Raw genomic sequence first — 17,035 nt, forward strand, 5'->3', positions numbered from 1 at the left:
TTAAAGCGTTGCCATGGCAGTGCTTTAATGTTGCTGCCTCTTTCCCCCACCAGCATTTTAACGTGGGCTGCGTACAGGCTGGTACCAGCTTGTTACTGGTACACCATACCAGCCCACTTTCACCCCTGCTCAGGACTCAGCAGGAGAGAGCTGCTGTGGTCTGAGGTCTGAACGAGCCTTGAAGCCTTCCCTTCCCAGTGAGTGCCTTAAAGAGACAGCACATGGTCTCTGAGACTTCCCCAGCGCCACTTGCTCTCTCCCTCCCTGTCCCACTCCCTCCTGCCCATGTACCCCATCTCTGCAGAGCTGGGGAGGGGAGACAGGGCTTAGGACAGAGCAAGAGAGCTTTCAGTGAGTGCCTGGCATCTCTCAGAAACTTCCCCCACAGCCAACACACACACACATTTCAGTTTTTTGACGGGTCTATGCAATTCATAATTTTTATTTCTCTTACACTTAAATTTAGTTCTTTGAGTAGTGAGTTCTAAAATGCCTAACCTGTCCTGGATGGAGTAATTATCTCTATGGTAACTTTTTAAAAATATACATGATATCTAGGTTTTTTGTTTCTACTGGTGGTGCACATACCTTGGTGCACATAATAAAATTTATTCTGCACGTGGATGGAAAAAATTAGAGGGAACATTGGACTGAACTCTTTGGGGGAGAATTGTATGTCTCCTGTTCTGTTTTACCTGCATTCTGCCATATATTTCATGTTATGGCAGTCTCAGATGATGACCCAGCACACGTTCATTTTAAGAACACTTTCATAGCAGATTTGACAAAACACAAAGCTAGCAATGTGAGATTTCTAAAAATAGCTACAGCACTCAACCCAAGATTTAAGAATCTGAAGTGCCTTCCAAAATCTGAGAGGGACAAGGTGCGGAGCATGCTTTCAGAAGTCTTAAAAGAGAACACTCTGATGCGGAAACTACAGAACCCAACCACCAAAAAAGAATCAACCTTCTGCTGGTGGCATCTGACTCAGATGATGAAAATGAGCATGTGTCGGTCCGCTCTGCTTTGGATCATTATCGAGCAAAACCCATCAGCATGGACGTATATCCTCTGGAATGGTGGTTGAAGCATGAAGCGAAATATGAATCTTTAGTTGATCTGGCACGTAAATGTCTTGCGATGCTGGCTACAGCAGTGCCATGCGAACACCTCTTTTCACTTTCAGGTGACATTGTAAACAAGAAGTGGGCAGCATTATCTCCTGAAAATTGTAACCAAACTTGTTTGTCTGAGCAATTGGCTGAAGCAGAATTGAGTGGACTTGTAGGCTCTAAAGCAGAGGTGGGCAAACTATGGCCTGCGGGCCACATCCGGCCCACGGGACCATCCTGCCTGGCTCCTGAGCTCCTGGCCCAGGAGGCTGTCCACGCTGCCGTGCAGTGCAATGCTCTGGGCAGCAGGGCTGCAGAGCCCGGCCTGACCTGGTGCTCTGTGCTGTGCGGTTGCCTGTCCTGGTGCTGCCACACCTCCAGCCACTGGTGCTCCAGGCAGCGCGGTAAGAGGGCAGGGAGCAGGGGGAGGTTGAATAGAGGGCAGAGGAGTTCGGGGGGTGGTCGGGGCAGTCAGGGGCGTGGATAGGGGTCGGGGCAGTCAGAGGGCAGGGAACGGGGGTTGAATGGGGGCAGGGGTTCTGGGGGGCAGTCAGGAAGGAGAGGAGGGGTTGGATGGGGTGGCAGGGGGTGATCAGGGGACAGGGAGCAAGGGGGGTGGATGGGGCAGGGGTCCTGGGAGGGGCGGTCAGGGGACAGGGAGCAGGGGGGGTTGTGGGGGGCAGTTGGGGCGAGGAGTCCGGGAGTGGTTGGATGGAGCAGGGGTCCCGGGGGGCAGTAAGGAAGGAGGGGGGGGGGGTTGGATGGGGCGGCAGGTAGGGGTGGGAGGTCCAAGGGACCGAGAGCGGGCGGGGTGGATGGGGCAGGGGGCTAGAAGCGGGGCGGTCGGATAGGGGGCGGGGCCTGGGCCATGCCTGGCTGTTTGGGAAGGCACAGTCTCCCCTAACCGGCTCTCCATACAAGTTCAGAAACCTGATGCGGCCCTCAGGCTAAAATGTTTGCCCACCCTTGCTCTAATGTTTTTTTTACATTGTTTTACTTTTGAATGCAGTTATTTTTTCTACATAATTCTACCTTTGTAAGTTCAACTTTGACGATAAAGAGATTGCACTACAGTACTTGTATTAGGTGAATTGAAAAATACTATTTTTTTTGTTTTTTACAAGTGCAAATATTTGTAATCAAAAATAAATACAAAGTGAGCACTATACACTTTGTATTTTGTGTTGTAATTGAAATCAATATATTTGAAAATGTAGAAAACATCCAAAAATATTTAAATAAATGGTATTCTATTAACAGCATGATTAAAAAAATTAATCACAAGATTAATCACTTGACAGCCCTAATATATATAAAAAAATATTTTTTTTTAAGTAGCATGAGGGAATCTCTCTCTTGTGGGATTTGCGGGATCTAAGGTTTTTCTGGGTGGGAGCGGGATAAAAATACAAGAAACAAAGCGGGAGTGGGTGGGAATGGGTATTGCAGGACGGGAGCAGGATTAAAAAAATAGTCTCAGGCAGGGCTCTAGAGTGACTCTCCACCACCCTAGCCTGCTGTGGACTGACTACGTGGACCCTTCTGCAGCTGCATGGTAGCAGTTCATTAATGTGCCTTGATTTGGTCCTCTTTGAAACAGGACTAGACCAAAGTGCATGTCACCAGGGTTCACACAGACTGTAAAAATGTGGTAGGCTAGTGTGGGGTAGATTTACACCCCGGCTTGCAGTGAATTAAATGTTTGCGTAGACAGAGCCTAAGTCTGCATTTCTATCATCTGACTGGTTTCAGAGTGGTAGTCTGTATCAGCAAAAACAACGAGGAGTACTTGTGGCACCTTAGAGACTAACAAATTTATTTATTTGGGCATATTTAATCCTGCTCCTGTCCTGCAATACCCATTCCCACCCACTCCCGCATATGCCCAAATAAATAAATTTGTTAGTCTCTAAGGTGCCACAAGTACTCCTCGTTGTTTCTATCATTTGACTGTTTCATTGCTAGCTTAAACTGAACTTTACCTTCTTCCAACTCCTCTCTGCTACCCCATTATCTACCACCAGCCTCTGCTACCTCAAACCTATAATCTCTGGTTCTCTTTGCCTCCTCCCTTTACCCTGCTCCACACAGCCAGGCTGGGTCTGAATCCTTCCTCTGTAATATCGCTAAGATCCAGCCTTTTCTTTTTGTCCATGTCACTAAAATTCTAGTCTGTGCCTTGGCATCTTTTTGCCTTGACTACTGAAACCTCTCTGGCTTTCCTAGCACACACCTGGTTCCCTCCATTCCAGACAAAACACTGCTGCTAAGATCCTCTTCCTTATCTGTTCCTATGTATGTTGCTCCCTTTGTGAATATTCCCATTGTCTCCCACTCCATCAAGTACAAGCTTCTCATCTCCTCCTACAGAGTCCTGCACATGTCAGCAGCGGGCATTTCTTTCTATTACCAAGAGATTGTCAAGCACCACCTTGCCCACTCTACTTATTCAGTTTGTTGTATGCTTTTACCCTTTGTCCTTGGGGCATGACCTGGGCCTGCTGCTTAGAAAGGGCCAAGTACATAATGAGTACTCCCTGAAATAAACCAACAGAGTAAAGGGCTGGAGAGTGGGTTTAGCTTTTGTCAGAAGTAAGAAGCAGCTGAGCGAAGGGGGCAGGGTACTAGTTAGTAGGGGTGAGCCAGCTATTTGTATTGAATATGTGCAGGTGGAGTTATGTGAGCAGCTAGGAGAAACAGCATTGCAGATACCCGCACTCTATTAGAGCACATTGCAGTTATTAAAAAAACTATTATTGCAACTCGGACTTTCCTTTACCAATCAAAGTGCAGGGATTTGCATAATTAAACACCTGTAGGCAGTAATGAGACAAGTATCCCTACGCTCTGGTTAGCTGAGATCATTTCATTACAGTTTCCACCTTTTTATAGCCCATCGGGTGCAACCTAGGTGATCTGGCATCTGCCTGGCAATCTGCATCCAAGTGTGACTCCTTGAGGAGCTGATTTTGTAAACTGTCATGGACTCCACTGGGAGCAGGATCAGACCGCTCTCATCTTTTTGATTGCAATTGAACTCGGGATAGGATTTTCAGAAATGCCTAAGTGGTTTAGGAACACAAGTCCCACTAAAAGTCAATAGGATTTGTGAACCTAAGTCACTTTACCACTTTGAAAAAACCCATCTATCAAACTTGAATAATGAAGTCTGAAAGCAATTTCACTGTAACAAGCTCTAGCTTTGCTTGTGGTGGAGTTTTTAAGGTAGGCAGGAAATGGCAAGAGACTTAGACTTTAAACAGTATCTGCTGCTCGCTAGCGCAACTCGTTTTTTTTATAAGAATTCTATCTACGTGAGGCACAAAATTAAAAAAAAAATCACTTACAAGATGAGCTGCAGTAGCTTCAAAGGTTTATTTGCCTGCTGTGGTTTATCAGGGCGTTGATGTGCATTGTTTTTCTTAAACCTGCCTACATCTGCCATTGCAAGGAGCTGTTAAAAGCCTGTCACGTGTGCTCTGCTCTCCTAAAACTACAGGTTGGGTGTCTGCTTTTCAAGCCTTTTCCCTAAGCTTTACACTATATCTGGCTTCAGTGACCAGATATTACAGATGAGGCTCTGCCCTTGATTTCCTCTCCTGTGAGCCATGGGTTCTCAACTGGAATTCAAGAACAGGTTTTGGGGGGGTCATGGTCACTCTCCCTTTATTATTTCCATTATGGTAGCACCTGGGGCCCTAGTTATGGATCAGGCCCCATTGTGTTTGGTGCTGTACAATCACAGAATGCTTTATGGATTCATGAAACTTTTTTGCATTGCAACACAGAGTTACGCAGAATGGAAAAGGTTGACAACCACTGCTCCAAGCTACTGCTGTACGGATGGGATGAAGCCCCTGCTTGCATTAGCTAGTCACAACTGGGCTGATTCCAGGGCAATGATACTTAACTGTCAGCATTCCCACTAATGATCACTGTGGCCAAGACTTTTCTCCCCTAGCTCAAGAGGATCTTGGTTTCTCCATTTGCTCTCCCCAGCCTGAGGTCCTCATGTTGCAGTGATATTCTTTCCATTAAGGAGGGTTGTCTCCATGATCCATTGACAACAGCACCTCTGCCAACCAGGAGTGGTTGCTAAAAAACTGGTATGAGATGTTCTTTGCTCCTTGGTGGCTAGACAGGTTGCCTATCCATTGCTCCCAGCTCAGGAGTGAGACCCAAATGCTGGACCTTAGCGGGCAATACCCTTTCAGGTTGGCTTTTCAGTCAGACTCATATTGTACTATCATAGTTTATTTGGGTTCTTTAAAATCAGTTTTAATTTTGGAATTGGAAAAGACAGTCCTCAGAGAAGGCTTTTGTCCACCCATACCTTCACACACACCCATTCTTTCCTTCGCTTTTCAGTGCTGGGCAAAGGAATGCTGGCTCTGAATCACAATGCTAAGTTCAAATAGCCCAAAGGTAATTGCAAAGTCCAAAGAACCTGTTTACCCCGACTGCTCAGCCAAAGCTGGTATGCTGGTTCTCTTGAAAACTGCAGCTATACAAATATAGTAATGGTACAGCATGGAGAGAGAAAGCTAAAGAGTGCTGTACAATCGTACTGGTCTCCTTGGATAATGGTGAATGGTGGAACACGCTATTTTGGACTGCTGCCCTGGTGAGCTTGGTAAAGAGATCAGGGAAGGTGGCTGAGATGCCAGATAGCTATACCCTTTTACTTAGTAGCCCGCAGGAAAGTAGTTCTCCAGATTCTACCTGAACTTGTGCAAGTATGTGTCTAATGCTGCCAACTATAGAAAGCAGAAAGTCCTCTGTAAAGAGGAAGCGTGTTAGTTAGCAGTGAGCAAAGTGATCTTCACTGATTTCCCTCAGGTCAAGGCCTGCCAGGTCTGGCGGGTTTAGGCAGGTCAGGTTGTTGTACACGTACACGGGTGTGTGGGAATCATCCACCTCCATAAGGGACTGTACAAAACGTGGAACCACTGTGGGATGCTGCAAGGAAAAGTCTCTCAGTTCCTTCAGCGAGCAATTACAGTGCCACTTGTTTCCTTCCAGCCACAGCTGCTCCAGCACAGGTGAAGGGCCCAGAGAGCCAACTGAGAAGGTTTCCAGAGAATTGTTTCTGATGCTAAGATACCGCAAGTTTGCTAAGGGGGTAATTGTGCTGTTGTCCAGCATCTCCAAATAGTTGCTGGAGAGGTCGAGCCAGAAGAGACTCTGAAGTGGGCTGAAAGCGTTGTGAGAGATCTCCAAGAGCTGGTTGAAGGAAAGAAGAAGGTATTCCAGGTTATTCAGGCCTACAAACATGTTGGGGGAGAGATGAGTCAGCCTGTTGTGCTTAAGGTCCAACTCCAAAAGATCATGCAGGTCATTCAAACTCTCGTCTTCAATCATGGATATGGTGTTGTGCTGCAAGAAGAGCCTCCGGAGGCAGGAAAGGCTGGAGAAAGTTTGTGGCCTGATTCTGCTGAGACAACTGTTTTCCAGGTGAAGGCTATGCAGCTTGGTTAGGCTCTTAAAGACATAGTCGGGAAGTGCCTTGAGGCAGTTACCGGACAAGTTCATCACTGCGACATTAAAAAGCCCAAGGAATGCCCCGACCCTGATTTCTTGAATCTGGTTGTTGTTCAGCGTAAGGACCTCCAGCTGGCCTAGCCCATCAAAAGTCCTTTCTGCCAGGCTCCTGATCCTGTTGTGTCCCAACTGTAGCTCCTCCAAGAATTGGAGGTCTTTGAAAGTCCTTGGCCTCAGGCTGGTGATAGAATTACTGGATAAGCGCAACACGTGCAGGCTCAAAAGGCCCAGGAATGTTTCTTCAAAGAGCAAGATGAGACGATTGTGGGAGAGGTCCAACCACCTGAGGGACTTCATTCCCATGAATGCACGTGGGGCGATGGCATTGATCTGGTTGTGGTTCAGGTACAGCTTCTGTAGTTTCTGCAGCTTGACAAAGATATTGAGCTTGATGCCCTTGAGCAAGTTCCCACTCAAATCCAGCTCCTTCAGCTCACTGAGACTGCAGAAGATTTGGTGCTGCAGGTAGGGCAGCTTGTTCCCAGCCAGGACCAGTTCCCTCAGGTTAGGCAGGTTATGGAACACTCTGTCAGGCAGCACCACTAGAGAATTCCACCCAAGGTTCAGGTACCAGAGGTTGGAGAGCCCAGCAAACAGGCCTTCCTCAATCTTGTTGAAGTGGTTGTTGTTGAGGCTTAAGGAGGCGAGGTTCTGTGTGTGAAGGAAAGTGTTTGGTGCCAAATGCTTCAGCCTATTCCGTTCCAGGTGCAGGTGGTAGAGGCCCTTTAACCCATGGAAGGCATGCTGCTCAACGCTCGCCAGCTGGCTGCTCTGCAGGTTAAGGAAGTCCAGGTTGGAAAGGTTCATGAAGGCCATAGCTGGCACAGAAAGGAAGTTGTTCCCATCCAGCCATAATGATTTAACGTTGCTGGGAATTGCTTCTGGGAGGTGTGTGAGGTTCCGGGAGCTGCAGAAGATGTTGAGCTCCTCGCTGTAGTCATCATAGCTGCAGGCACATGAGCTGGGGCATTTTAGGAGCTCTGTGTCAGGCTCCTGAGGCGCTTCTCCGCTGGGAGCTTGGGACCCTGCTGCCAGCACCGAGACCAAGAGTAACAAGAGGGCAGTGTCTGCTGGGGGAGTGGAAGGGGAGATTAAGACAAAACAAATGGAAAATATTAGCTGACAACACACTGCAAGAGGAAATGATGCAAAGATGACATGGCTAGGTACACTCAATGCGCCCCAAATGCCAGTACCATGTAAGGCACAATACTGGGGACTGAGCAACCATAACATGGAAGAACATTGTATTATTGTCTGACTTCAATGCCTACTGATGTTTGCAGGAGCTAATCCTGCTGAACTTGGTGACTGTTTTGCCATTGATTTCACTAGGAGCTGAGTTAGGTCCAGGGTCTGTGGAGCAACTTGGGTTTTCTCTCTGTTCAGTTATATAGGCCAGACTCACCATTGTCCTGGGCTTGTGCACTCATTTACACTAGTGCAAACGTTCTTGATCCTCTTTGTACTGGTCTAAATGACTGCACAAGGGGCAAGGCAACAATGAACTGGGGCCGTCATTTTGAAATGTGGGAGTGACAGTCTTAGCACATAAGCCGAGAAGCGTACCCTTGGGAGCATGTTGTGTGTCTGGGCTAACTTAATCAGGTTGTTCACATCCTTCTGTCTGTATCTATTTACAATCTGTTATCATTTGGCTGAATAGGCTTTTCACCTTGACAAGAGTGGGATTGCAATGGCTGGGTAGGATCCCCTTTTGGTATGTCTGGTAATTGCTTCCTTCCCCTGACATGGGCAAGTTGCTGACTCAGAGAATCAGTCCGCGACCAGAGGTTGGTTTCCTCTCCCTACTCCACTGAGCCTTTAAAACTGGGGTCTGCTATTTCTTTTTCACCCTAGAAACAATTCCTAGAGAACCAGTGTTGATGCCTTTCATTAAGGCTGTGTCCTAGCTCCGCCCACATGCAGGCTCACATCATCTAAGAGGACGGGACATGCTTTCTAGAGCTTGATCAATGCATCTCCTTTGACTAGCCAATAACAGACCAGTGCAGTTAGTAGTTCATCTCTCCTCCTCCACTGTGGAGTGGAAAGCATTGCCTGCGGGGATCCCATTCCAGGCATGTCTGCCAAAGCATCTCAGTCCTCACTGTCATCTTTGCTGTACTATTCTTGGGCCCCCAAGCAGTTCTGCCAGCACAGCTCAATCTGGAACTGCAGCCCCCCTCTTTACTGACCACATTCAGGACTGGTGCAGGTGGTCACAACCCTTCTGCGATGTCCGTGGGAGCTATGCCCACTTACACAGGGCTGGACTCTTTAACAGAGGCCTTCAGTTGTCTGTCAAGAGGTTAGGTTGGTGCTAGGAAATCTTTTACGTGTAACTCAACCTGCTGTAGATCCAAGCCCAGAACACTGACGCTGGCTGATGAGCACCCTAATCCGTTTTCCCAACCAGATGCCTTTTTCTGTTCAAGGACACGTAATTCAGCAAAGAGAAAGAACTGCTCCCTTAGCTGCAGCCATTGTGCTTACAGGGGGAAATGATGGCTTTATCAGCATGGAAGGCCATGGGTATGTCCTAGAAAGAGAGCAAAGCTTATACAAGATAAAGTGCCAAATTCAGACCTGGTGTCATTGGAGATACAGCCACTGAGGTTAACACAGTTGCACCCATTTTGAACAAGGTCTGAACTTGATCTTGATCATCAACTCCTCCTTCCCCCTCCCCCCCAACTCCTGAGAAGCAAACTCCATTTCTGAAATTCCTTTCCTACCCTGCGCTTCCTTGTGCGATTGCTTGTGCACCTAACTTGTGCTTCACGCTTAAGTGTCATGAAGGGGGAAAAAATATAGGCCACGTGCAGGAAGCCATGCATAACAAAGAGAAATTGTTCAGTACAATTCAGGTGTGCACATAGCATATTGTGCTGTAGCGTCACAGTCCCTGGCATTAAGGCTGTCTCATTTCTTTTAAAAAAATCTCTTCAGAGGGGCTTACTTCAGCTTTTAAACTTGCTTTGAGGAGTGGGGGGCTAGCAATTTTAGTGAACAATGTGAATGACTGAAATCTGCAAACCTTTTTATCACCTGTAATTTTAAATGCTTCCCTCTACCCCACATTGGTTATTCAATAAACGTTATGGAGAGCCCTGTGCTCTCAGGGTTAGAAGACCCCTCTAAATGCTAAGCATACCCTGTGTGGGCCCTGTGTACAAGAGAGATGTCTTTATTAGAAATGTTCTTTCTCTACTCCTTTTTTTTCCCCCACAGTCTCTCCTAAGTGGCAGGCACTGGCAGTGTTCAGTTCAAACTTTCAAACACAGGATATTCAAGTGGGTTTGAAATTAGGCCACATGAATTCATCCAACCCCATTTACAAGGGAGGGGAGAATATAGCAAATTAGAGTTAGATAGTTCCACTGTTTTGAAGTGATGGGAAAACAAGAAGAGGAGAAGTTGGTGATTTCAGATGATCTATTGCACTCTTGCAACGAAGCAGCGGTTTCATTTTAGTCAATAAAATGAGGCTATCTGTTTTGTGATGCACACCAGTGCCTGGTTCTGGTTCTGTACTTTAAAACCGAAACTTGTGATGGTAAGGTACTGATCCTATGCCCATCAAATCCATCCATTGCTTTTCAGCATGACTTCCCACGCATCATACAGCAGGCATATACTGTAACATTATACTTCCTCATCTCCAATTTATTTGGGGGAAGGATAAATCAGGAATGGCCAAGCTATTTGGGCAAGAATATTGCCTTCTCATTTTCTCAGGGTTTCTGTGCAGGATTTAGAGCAGACCCAACTAAAATCTGCACCATTACTACTTGTGAGAAATGAACATTACTGCAGCATTTCTTATTAAGAATTAACAATGAATACTGCAGTTACGTGAACTAACTCTAAGTGGCAATTTACTTGCAAGTGCCCTGTGAACAGTGTTCTAATGGCACCTACTGCATTTGATCCTGCCTTCCCATGTATGACACACATACTTCTGCCCATGGGTGCTGACCCAGAGATTTCTAGGGTGAGCACCAGCACACCTGCTTATTGGGGTGTGATGGGGGGAGGGGCTAGATCAATCCCCCAAAGTACTGATGTTGCAGTCACATAGTCTGCGCTGCCAATGATATCTCTCGAAAATGAACTCTGGGCTTATTCATCTCTATCTATCCATGTCCATCACTGTGGCATGTACAGATCTCCTCTATCTAACCTATAGTATCTACAGCTAGGTTAATAATGCATCCTTTATGTACTTAACTTGCATTTTAGAAAGCCCATAGTTATGTGCTGATAGGGTACCTCTGGTCTATTGTCTTTGTTTACATGTCTGCCAATGTAGTATTCTTTTTTTGTGCATGCTTGTTTCCAACATTATTAGCCCATACATTCAAGATCCTCTTGGATCAGCAATTAGATTTTCTCTGCATGTTTCAGCAGCATTTTTCTTCTTCTAAAATTCCAACAGTAGATGCACCCTGTTCCCCAAACTCTCAGAATTAATCTGATCTTTCAAAAAATAGGGAAGTCCGGGAGGTCTTGCCTTAATTCATTATTTGGAAGCTCTTTTTGCAAAAGAACCAATCTGTTCCTCCAGCTGCAAAGTTATTACTCTAGCAGAGACACGTGCACTGTGCATGCAATCTCTAAAGCTCCTTAAAGTAGCACACAGGGAATAATAAAGCCTGAACATTATCCTATAACAGCAGAGGTGGCAAAAGAAAAAGACGTTGTTGAGCAAAACAAGTAGAAAGTTTCCAAGAATTCATCGATCTGCTCACCCTAAACTATTTACCTGCCCTTTCTTATGGAATTTATTTGATACTCTGGTGCAGATCCATGCTATCCTTCTCTGATGAGATACTATTGGAGGAATGTGGGAAGTTGCTTCCACTTACCTTTCCTTGTGTTCATTGCAACAGAAGCATGGGAAGGAAACATTCCGTGGAGCAGCCGATTCTGTTGTCTGTATTTTCCCCCAGCTGATAATGTAGTGATACAACAACCACCTTGATGCCTGTCCAGCACTCTGTGCTCGATTGGTTTTAACCCTTGTGCTACCAGGCAGGAATGCTGGGAGGTTTTTATTACTAAGGCAAGGGATGTTGATTGAAGGTCTTGAGCTGTGTGTGTATATTCTTCTCTGAGTCTGTCGCTCTGTGAGTCAGATTTTCCTGACATCTATAACTGGGAACAAATATACTGAAAATACTGGTGAAGGTAAGCTAATGCTTCCCACCCCACCCCCGCTTTAGGTCACTGTTCTAATTAATGTAGATGCCCATGTGAGGTTTATACCCCGTCTGGGAAATGACGAGTAGGGTTGCTTGAGAAGTGAGTAAACAGTCCTGGAGAGAACTTGACTTGACTACTGAATGGAGATGAGCTGAGGAAGCAGCGTTCTGATCGGGATTAAGTTTTGATGAGGATTCAGGTTCAAGGCAGATCAGTTCTAGGGTTTGAGTTTGATGGGGCCAGATGGTGGGAACCTTGCAATGCTGGATGATCCTGTGACATTTCTGCAATCTTGAATGATCCACGTCTCATGAGACTGTGAGATTTCTGCCTTCTTGTGAGATGTTCTTGTGGCTTGCTGGCTGCATCTGAACCAGGCCTAGCAAATAGAGGGGTTCTGAGTTGGAACCAGAACCATATGGGCAGGTTCAGATTTGGAGATTCAGATCCAGGCCTTCCCTGTAATCTTAAAGGGATTGGATTTGAAGTTCCAGTTTTGGCCCACCTCTAGTTCCAAATTCCCATGGTTTTTCAGGCTTGGGTTTCTACCAGCATTAGAGGTGAAGCACATAGTGGGGAACAAAGCACTTGGGTTCTAAAGGATTTGGATAGTCTTGGTTACTGGGCCAGCGGATGGCAGAGTAGAAACATGTAGGAACAAGAGAACAACGTGCTAAGCGGAATGTATGTCTAGCCCATGGTTAAAGAAAAGGATCTGGAGTGATTAGTGTGGATAACTGAATTGAGACGAGCAAAACAAAAGTACCTTACTTAAAAAGAGACAACAAATGGGTGATACTGTTTCCAAAAAGAGCCCTGGCTAGAGTGACTGTCTGGAATACTACATTCTGTGTTGGTTTTACAATGCAACAGGAAATATATGCTTTAGGGCTGCATCAGGAGTGTTGTGGAGTATGGGCTCTAGGATTTGGTTCCTACAGGGGATGGATCTGCTTTTACAAAAAATGCCCGTGGTTCTCAAAGATCTAAGTTATGAAGAAAGGTTACAGGAGCTAGGACTATCCTCTGGAAAAGGATAGTGAGCCATTTGAAGTTTTTAAATGTTAGAGGAATGAATAAAGTCAAAGGATGGGGTAGAATTTTCACATTAGTGTGAGATTCAAATCCTCAGGAGTATTATTTAAAGATAAAGGGAACTGATACTGATTTTATATACATTTACTTCAGTGATGGAGACTTTAGTAATGTGTCCAGTAATCATGGTAAACATAAAGCTACCCAGTGATTGAAGACAAATAATATAGAATGAAACCTGTCTTAGATGACTGCTCATGGGACTGGCAAAATTAGTTGTTTAATAGAACTGGCTGCCTCATAAAGGTGATGTAACTTCAGATATGGAGCAATACTTATTCTGCAAGTAGTCCCATTGAAATCAATGGAACTTCTCATGGAGTAAGGCAGGGGTAGTCAATTATTTTTTGTAAAGGTCCAAATTTCTTGATCAAGGTATAGACTGCAGAGAAAATAATTTTAAAAATATAATAATAATAATAATAATTAATAATAGTTAATAATAAAGTAAAAATATTTTGGGGTCCATTCAAAAGCATCTGGTGGTCTGGATTTGGCCCATCGTCTTCCTGTTGACTACCCCTGGAGTAAGGTAATACTGTGAGTATGGGTGGCAGAATCTGGCCCTATGATTTGTACAGATTTTACTGAAATCAAGATATTTGTTTTAGAAGAAGATTGAAGAGTTTGGTGAAAAAGCATGAAGTTCCTTATGATCTATTTTATCTAACTAGTGGGCTAGGTTCTTTATTGGTTTCATTGCTCCTCAGATGGTAATTAACTGATGTCTACAAACATGTAAAGCACTAATACATTTCAAAATTTATTATGCTAATAATTTGAAATGTTTGGGATCATTCCTTGGAATTTACATCCTAACTTGACAGAGATCTAAAGAAGGAAGGGAAAATTAAACAGAATAGCTATGTAATAGAGTTATGGAGACAGCTTCATTTGAAGGTTATTTTATAGAGCTAATGCTGAACATGGCTGCACAGCTCTCCCCTGAAGTCTTTGCTACACAGAATAAACAATTTTTAGTTCCCAAAGAGAACTGCTTTTAAAGGTGATGTGCAAAGGTTGGTCAGCTCTTTTTAAAAGAGCTTGTGCCCTTTTATAAGGCCTGGAAGGTTTGTGTTCTGAATCTTTAATATAAAGACCTCCTTTCTCCCACATGTTTGTTAGGGTTTGGAGTTAAATGCTAATGAAAACAGAAAACAAAGCATTTTAATTAGTCTTCTGGCAAATCTCAGTTGCTCAACATTCACTTTCTTGTGATATCATTTCACTAGTTTCTCTATTTGCCATAGAATATTCTAGGGTAGATAATACCTGAATCTGTAATATCAAAAGCAAGCAGATTTTTTGTCAGGGGGTAGAGGGAGGCAAACATTTTCAGATCTTCATTATTAAAGGAGCATAAAAAGAGTACAAACCATCGATAAAACTTTAAAAGGGGACAGGGATTTTTTTATTGACTTATCAGGGTCTTTGGGAGTTCTTTTTATCTCAGCTGTTATGGGAGCTGTTTGGCACCTCTGACAGGGCTAGGGGCTTGGGTGGGAGGGATAAGGTTGACAGATCGTCCTTAGAAGCTGACTTATGACTGGAAGACTGTGGCTTCCTGCCAGAGTCATTTGGCAGATGTTCAAAACCACTCTGTAGGGGTCATGAATTTGCTCTGTGTTCCAGGTCATTTCCCCATTAGCACTGTTCAACCCAGCTCATGAAGAAACTTTTACCAGTTTCCAAGAAGAAAAGGTCACTGCTGTCTAGGGTAGAGGAGGCTAATTGGCTCATCTGCCTTCAGTGCTGGCCTAGGTGGATCTTGAGGGTAATCCATGTTACATACTCACTCTGATAATATTGCAATCCTGTTTCTATATGGGGGTTGCTAGTGAGAGGGGGTTATTGCAGTGTAAAATTTTTTTTCTTAGTTGTACTACTTCTAAGTTTAACTTTTATTTGTTTGTTCCCAATGACCATTTTATGCTGAAGATCTTTAAGACCCAGGTGCCAGATTCAAGAGAACAAATTCACTCCTGACTTCATTTTACAGCAGGGCTGACTTTGGCCTGTTCTTCCTTGGGATGACTCTTGCTCCTCTCCCTGGTGAGGAGGCAGCTTGCATGCTGATGATGGAGCCTGTTTGCACACCTGGAGTAAACTCAGAGCTGTGCAAGGTGGTATAAATTCTGGGTTGGCAAGTGGGTTTGAGTCTAAACTGGTGTAATTTACACACTGAGGAGCCCAGGGAGAGTGAGTGTAGCATAGAGGAACTAACAGGAGGATGTAAGACAGTATCAGTTAAAGCATCTCACTTTAATTTGAACCATCTTAGACTCACTTATAGACTGTGGCCTTTCCTCCACCCCAATGACTGGCTCTGCTCTGGGGTGTAGCAGAAGCAGACCTATGGTTAGGCTCTTGGCCACATTGCTTTATCCTCCTTCCTACTGAACTCCCTTGATAGAGTGATCATCCTTTTTCTTATCTTGTGTAGATTCACATCCACTATTATTTTTCCATGTAAACAGGTTGCAGATAGAAACGGGGCTCACACACCTCCCAGCCACAGTGAGTGTGTCTACTGGGAAGGGCAGGGTCAAGCATCTTTACAGGGCCTGGTGGGCCATAAAACATAGGACTAAAAGTCTCCTTTAGAAAAATGTCCATGACCTGCCCATAAAGTGGTCCAGAGACCACTGAAAATTGCTTGACCAAACAGATCTGTTTTAAGCTGTGTCTTAAAGCTATCCATTCTCGGGCCCCCTCAGGAGGAGCAGATCCCAGAGGTGCGAGCCCTTCACTGAGTATATGCTTCTGCTAGTCTCTGAGTGCTCAGTCCCAAGGAAGGGCATCCTGCCTGCCTTGCTTGGGCCTAGGGGCGGAGGCGCATCCTCAGATAACTAGGTCCCTAGTCATGTATGTCTTTCTCCAGTAGTAACTGCCCTTAGTATTGGTGTTGCTGTGAAAGATTTCTACCACCAGATTCTTGGGAAGAGAGGCTGCTTCTTTAGTTAGCTATGTTATCTTACTTGTGGGCTTTCCTTTTGTTTCACCAATGCTGCTTCTGCCTCTAAATCTAACTGAGGAGTGAGAACACAGGAGAATGGGCTGTTGGCTGCATTGCTCCTGTTTCCAAGACACAGTACTTTTTAAAGGCTAAGAGGTGACTAAAACTTAGTAAAGCACAGCTACAGTGTGAAGGATGAAAAAATGTGTAGCCAATAGAGGTTACTCCAGGGGACTCACTGCTGCTAGACAAGTCCTCTGATCTGTGGGAAGTGACATGCTCTCTAGAGTACTGTAAATTCTTCCTTCAGTGTCAGTGTTACAACCCTAAGGAAACTTGAGATCCTATATTGGGTCTGGGCCATCCATGGATTTGCATCGTTGCCCAACGTATTTAAAATGTTCTGACTCCTTCTCTTTATTATATAAGAACAGGAGTTTTCATACCAGAACAGGCAAGTGATGCTTCAAGCTACATTCCTGGTTTCTGATACACCCAGCACTGGCTGCTATCTGAATGGAAGGCATAAGACCTCAGCACTGACAATGCCTCCAGTTGTACTATGCTGTATTCCACAGTGGGAGGGTCCAGATTTCTTCCTGACTCCCATGAGCCACAAGGTTCAATAACCATTATGACTTTTTCCCTTCTAGTATAACTGTAGCTACTGTCCTTAATCATAGAAGTGTCTAATCCATTCTTCCATTTTGCTGAACTATTTATATCTCAATAATGCCCTAAATATTATGATTTTCAATAACCTCCGTAATATCCTGCAATCTTGAAACTTACTAAACGATTGAATCAGATATGCCCTGCAGCAGTGAGTTCCACAGGTAAATTATACTAGTATGTGGGATAATGAAGTATTTCTATTTCTCTATATCAGTGTTGAGTTAGGGCTGGTGTGTCCCTCTCCTAATACAGCAGTGAGCATTTCAGGTTGTTGTTTAATTCTGGCAGAACTTTTAAATAATGTTCTAGTTGGCAAAAAAATGTGAACACACACACACAGGAGCCAGAGTCACAGAAAGAACAATCTGATTCTGATATTCCTTTGCTCAGTACATTCACTGGTTACTGTGATATGACTAGATGAGGTTTTTGTTCAGTTTCTTTC

General features: G+C 44.7%; 1 protein-coding gene across 2 annotated transcripts; it reads right to left on the reverse strand.

The window, feature by feature from the left end:
* Window positions 1-5,915: 5,915 nt before the first annotated feature.
* Window positions 5,916-11,570, reverse strand: IGFALS (insulin like growth factor binding protein acid labile subunit). 2 transcript variants are annotated; one of them, XM_077828905.1, is made up of 2 exons: window positions 11,528-11,570; window positions 5,916-7,723 (listed from the first exon to the last, which is right to left on the reverse strand). In XM_077828905.1, exons 1-2 carry the CDS (start codon window positions 11,568-11,570, stop codon window positions 5,916-5,918), a joined length of 1,851 nt encoding a protein of 616 aa, XP_077685031.1. The 2 variants fall into 2 exon arrangements, with proteins under 2 accessions (XP_077685031.1, XP_077685030.1); XM_077828904.1 differs by having other exon boundaries at window positions 5,916-7,726.
* Window positions 11,571-17,035: the final 5,465 nt, after the last annotated feature.

Source organism: Eretmochelys imbricata, chromosome 10, assembly GCF_965152235.1.
Source record: "Eretmochelys imbricata isolate rEreImb1 chromosome 10, rEreImb1.hap1, whole genome shotgun sequence".
Classification (NCBI taxonomy): domain Eukaryota; kingdom Metazoa; phylum Chordata; order Testudines; family Cheloniidae; genus Eretmochelys; species Eretmochelys imbricata.

Bases quoted from the DNA above. Each gene is read 5' to 3' on its own strand.
- IGFALS (XM_077828904.1), bottom strand. From the start codon at position 11,570: ATGTTTCCTTCCCATGCTTCTGTTGCAATGAACACAAGGAAAG. The intron at 7,727-11,527 runs GTAAGTGGAAGC...CCACTCCCCCAG, and splicing joins TGCAATGAACACAAGGAAAG to CAGACACTGCCCTCTTGTTA.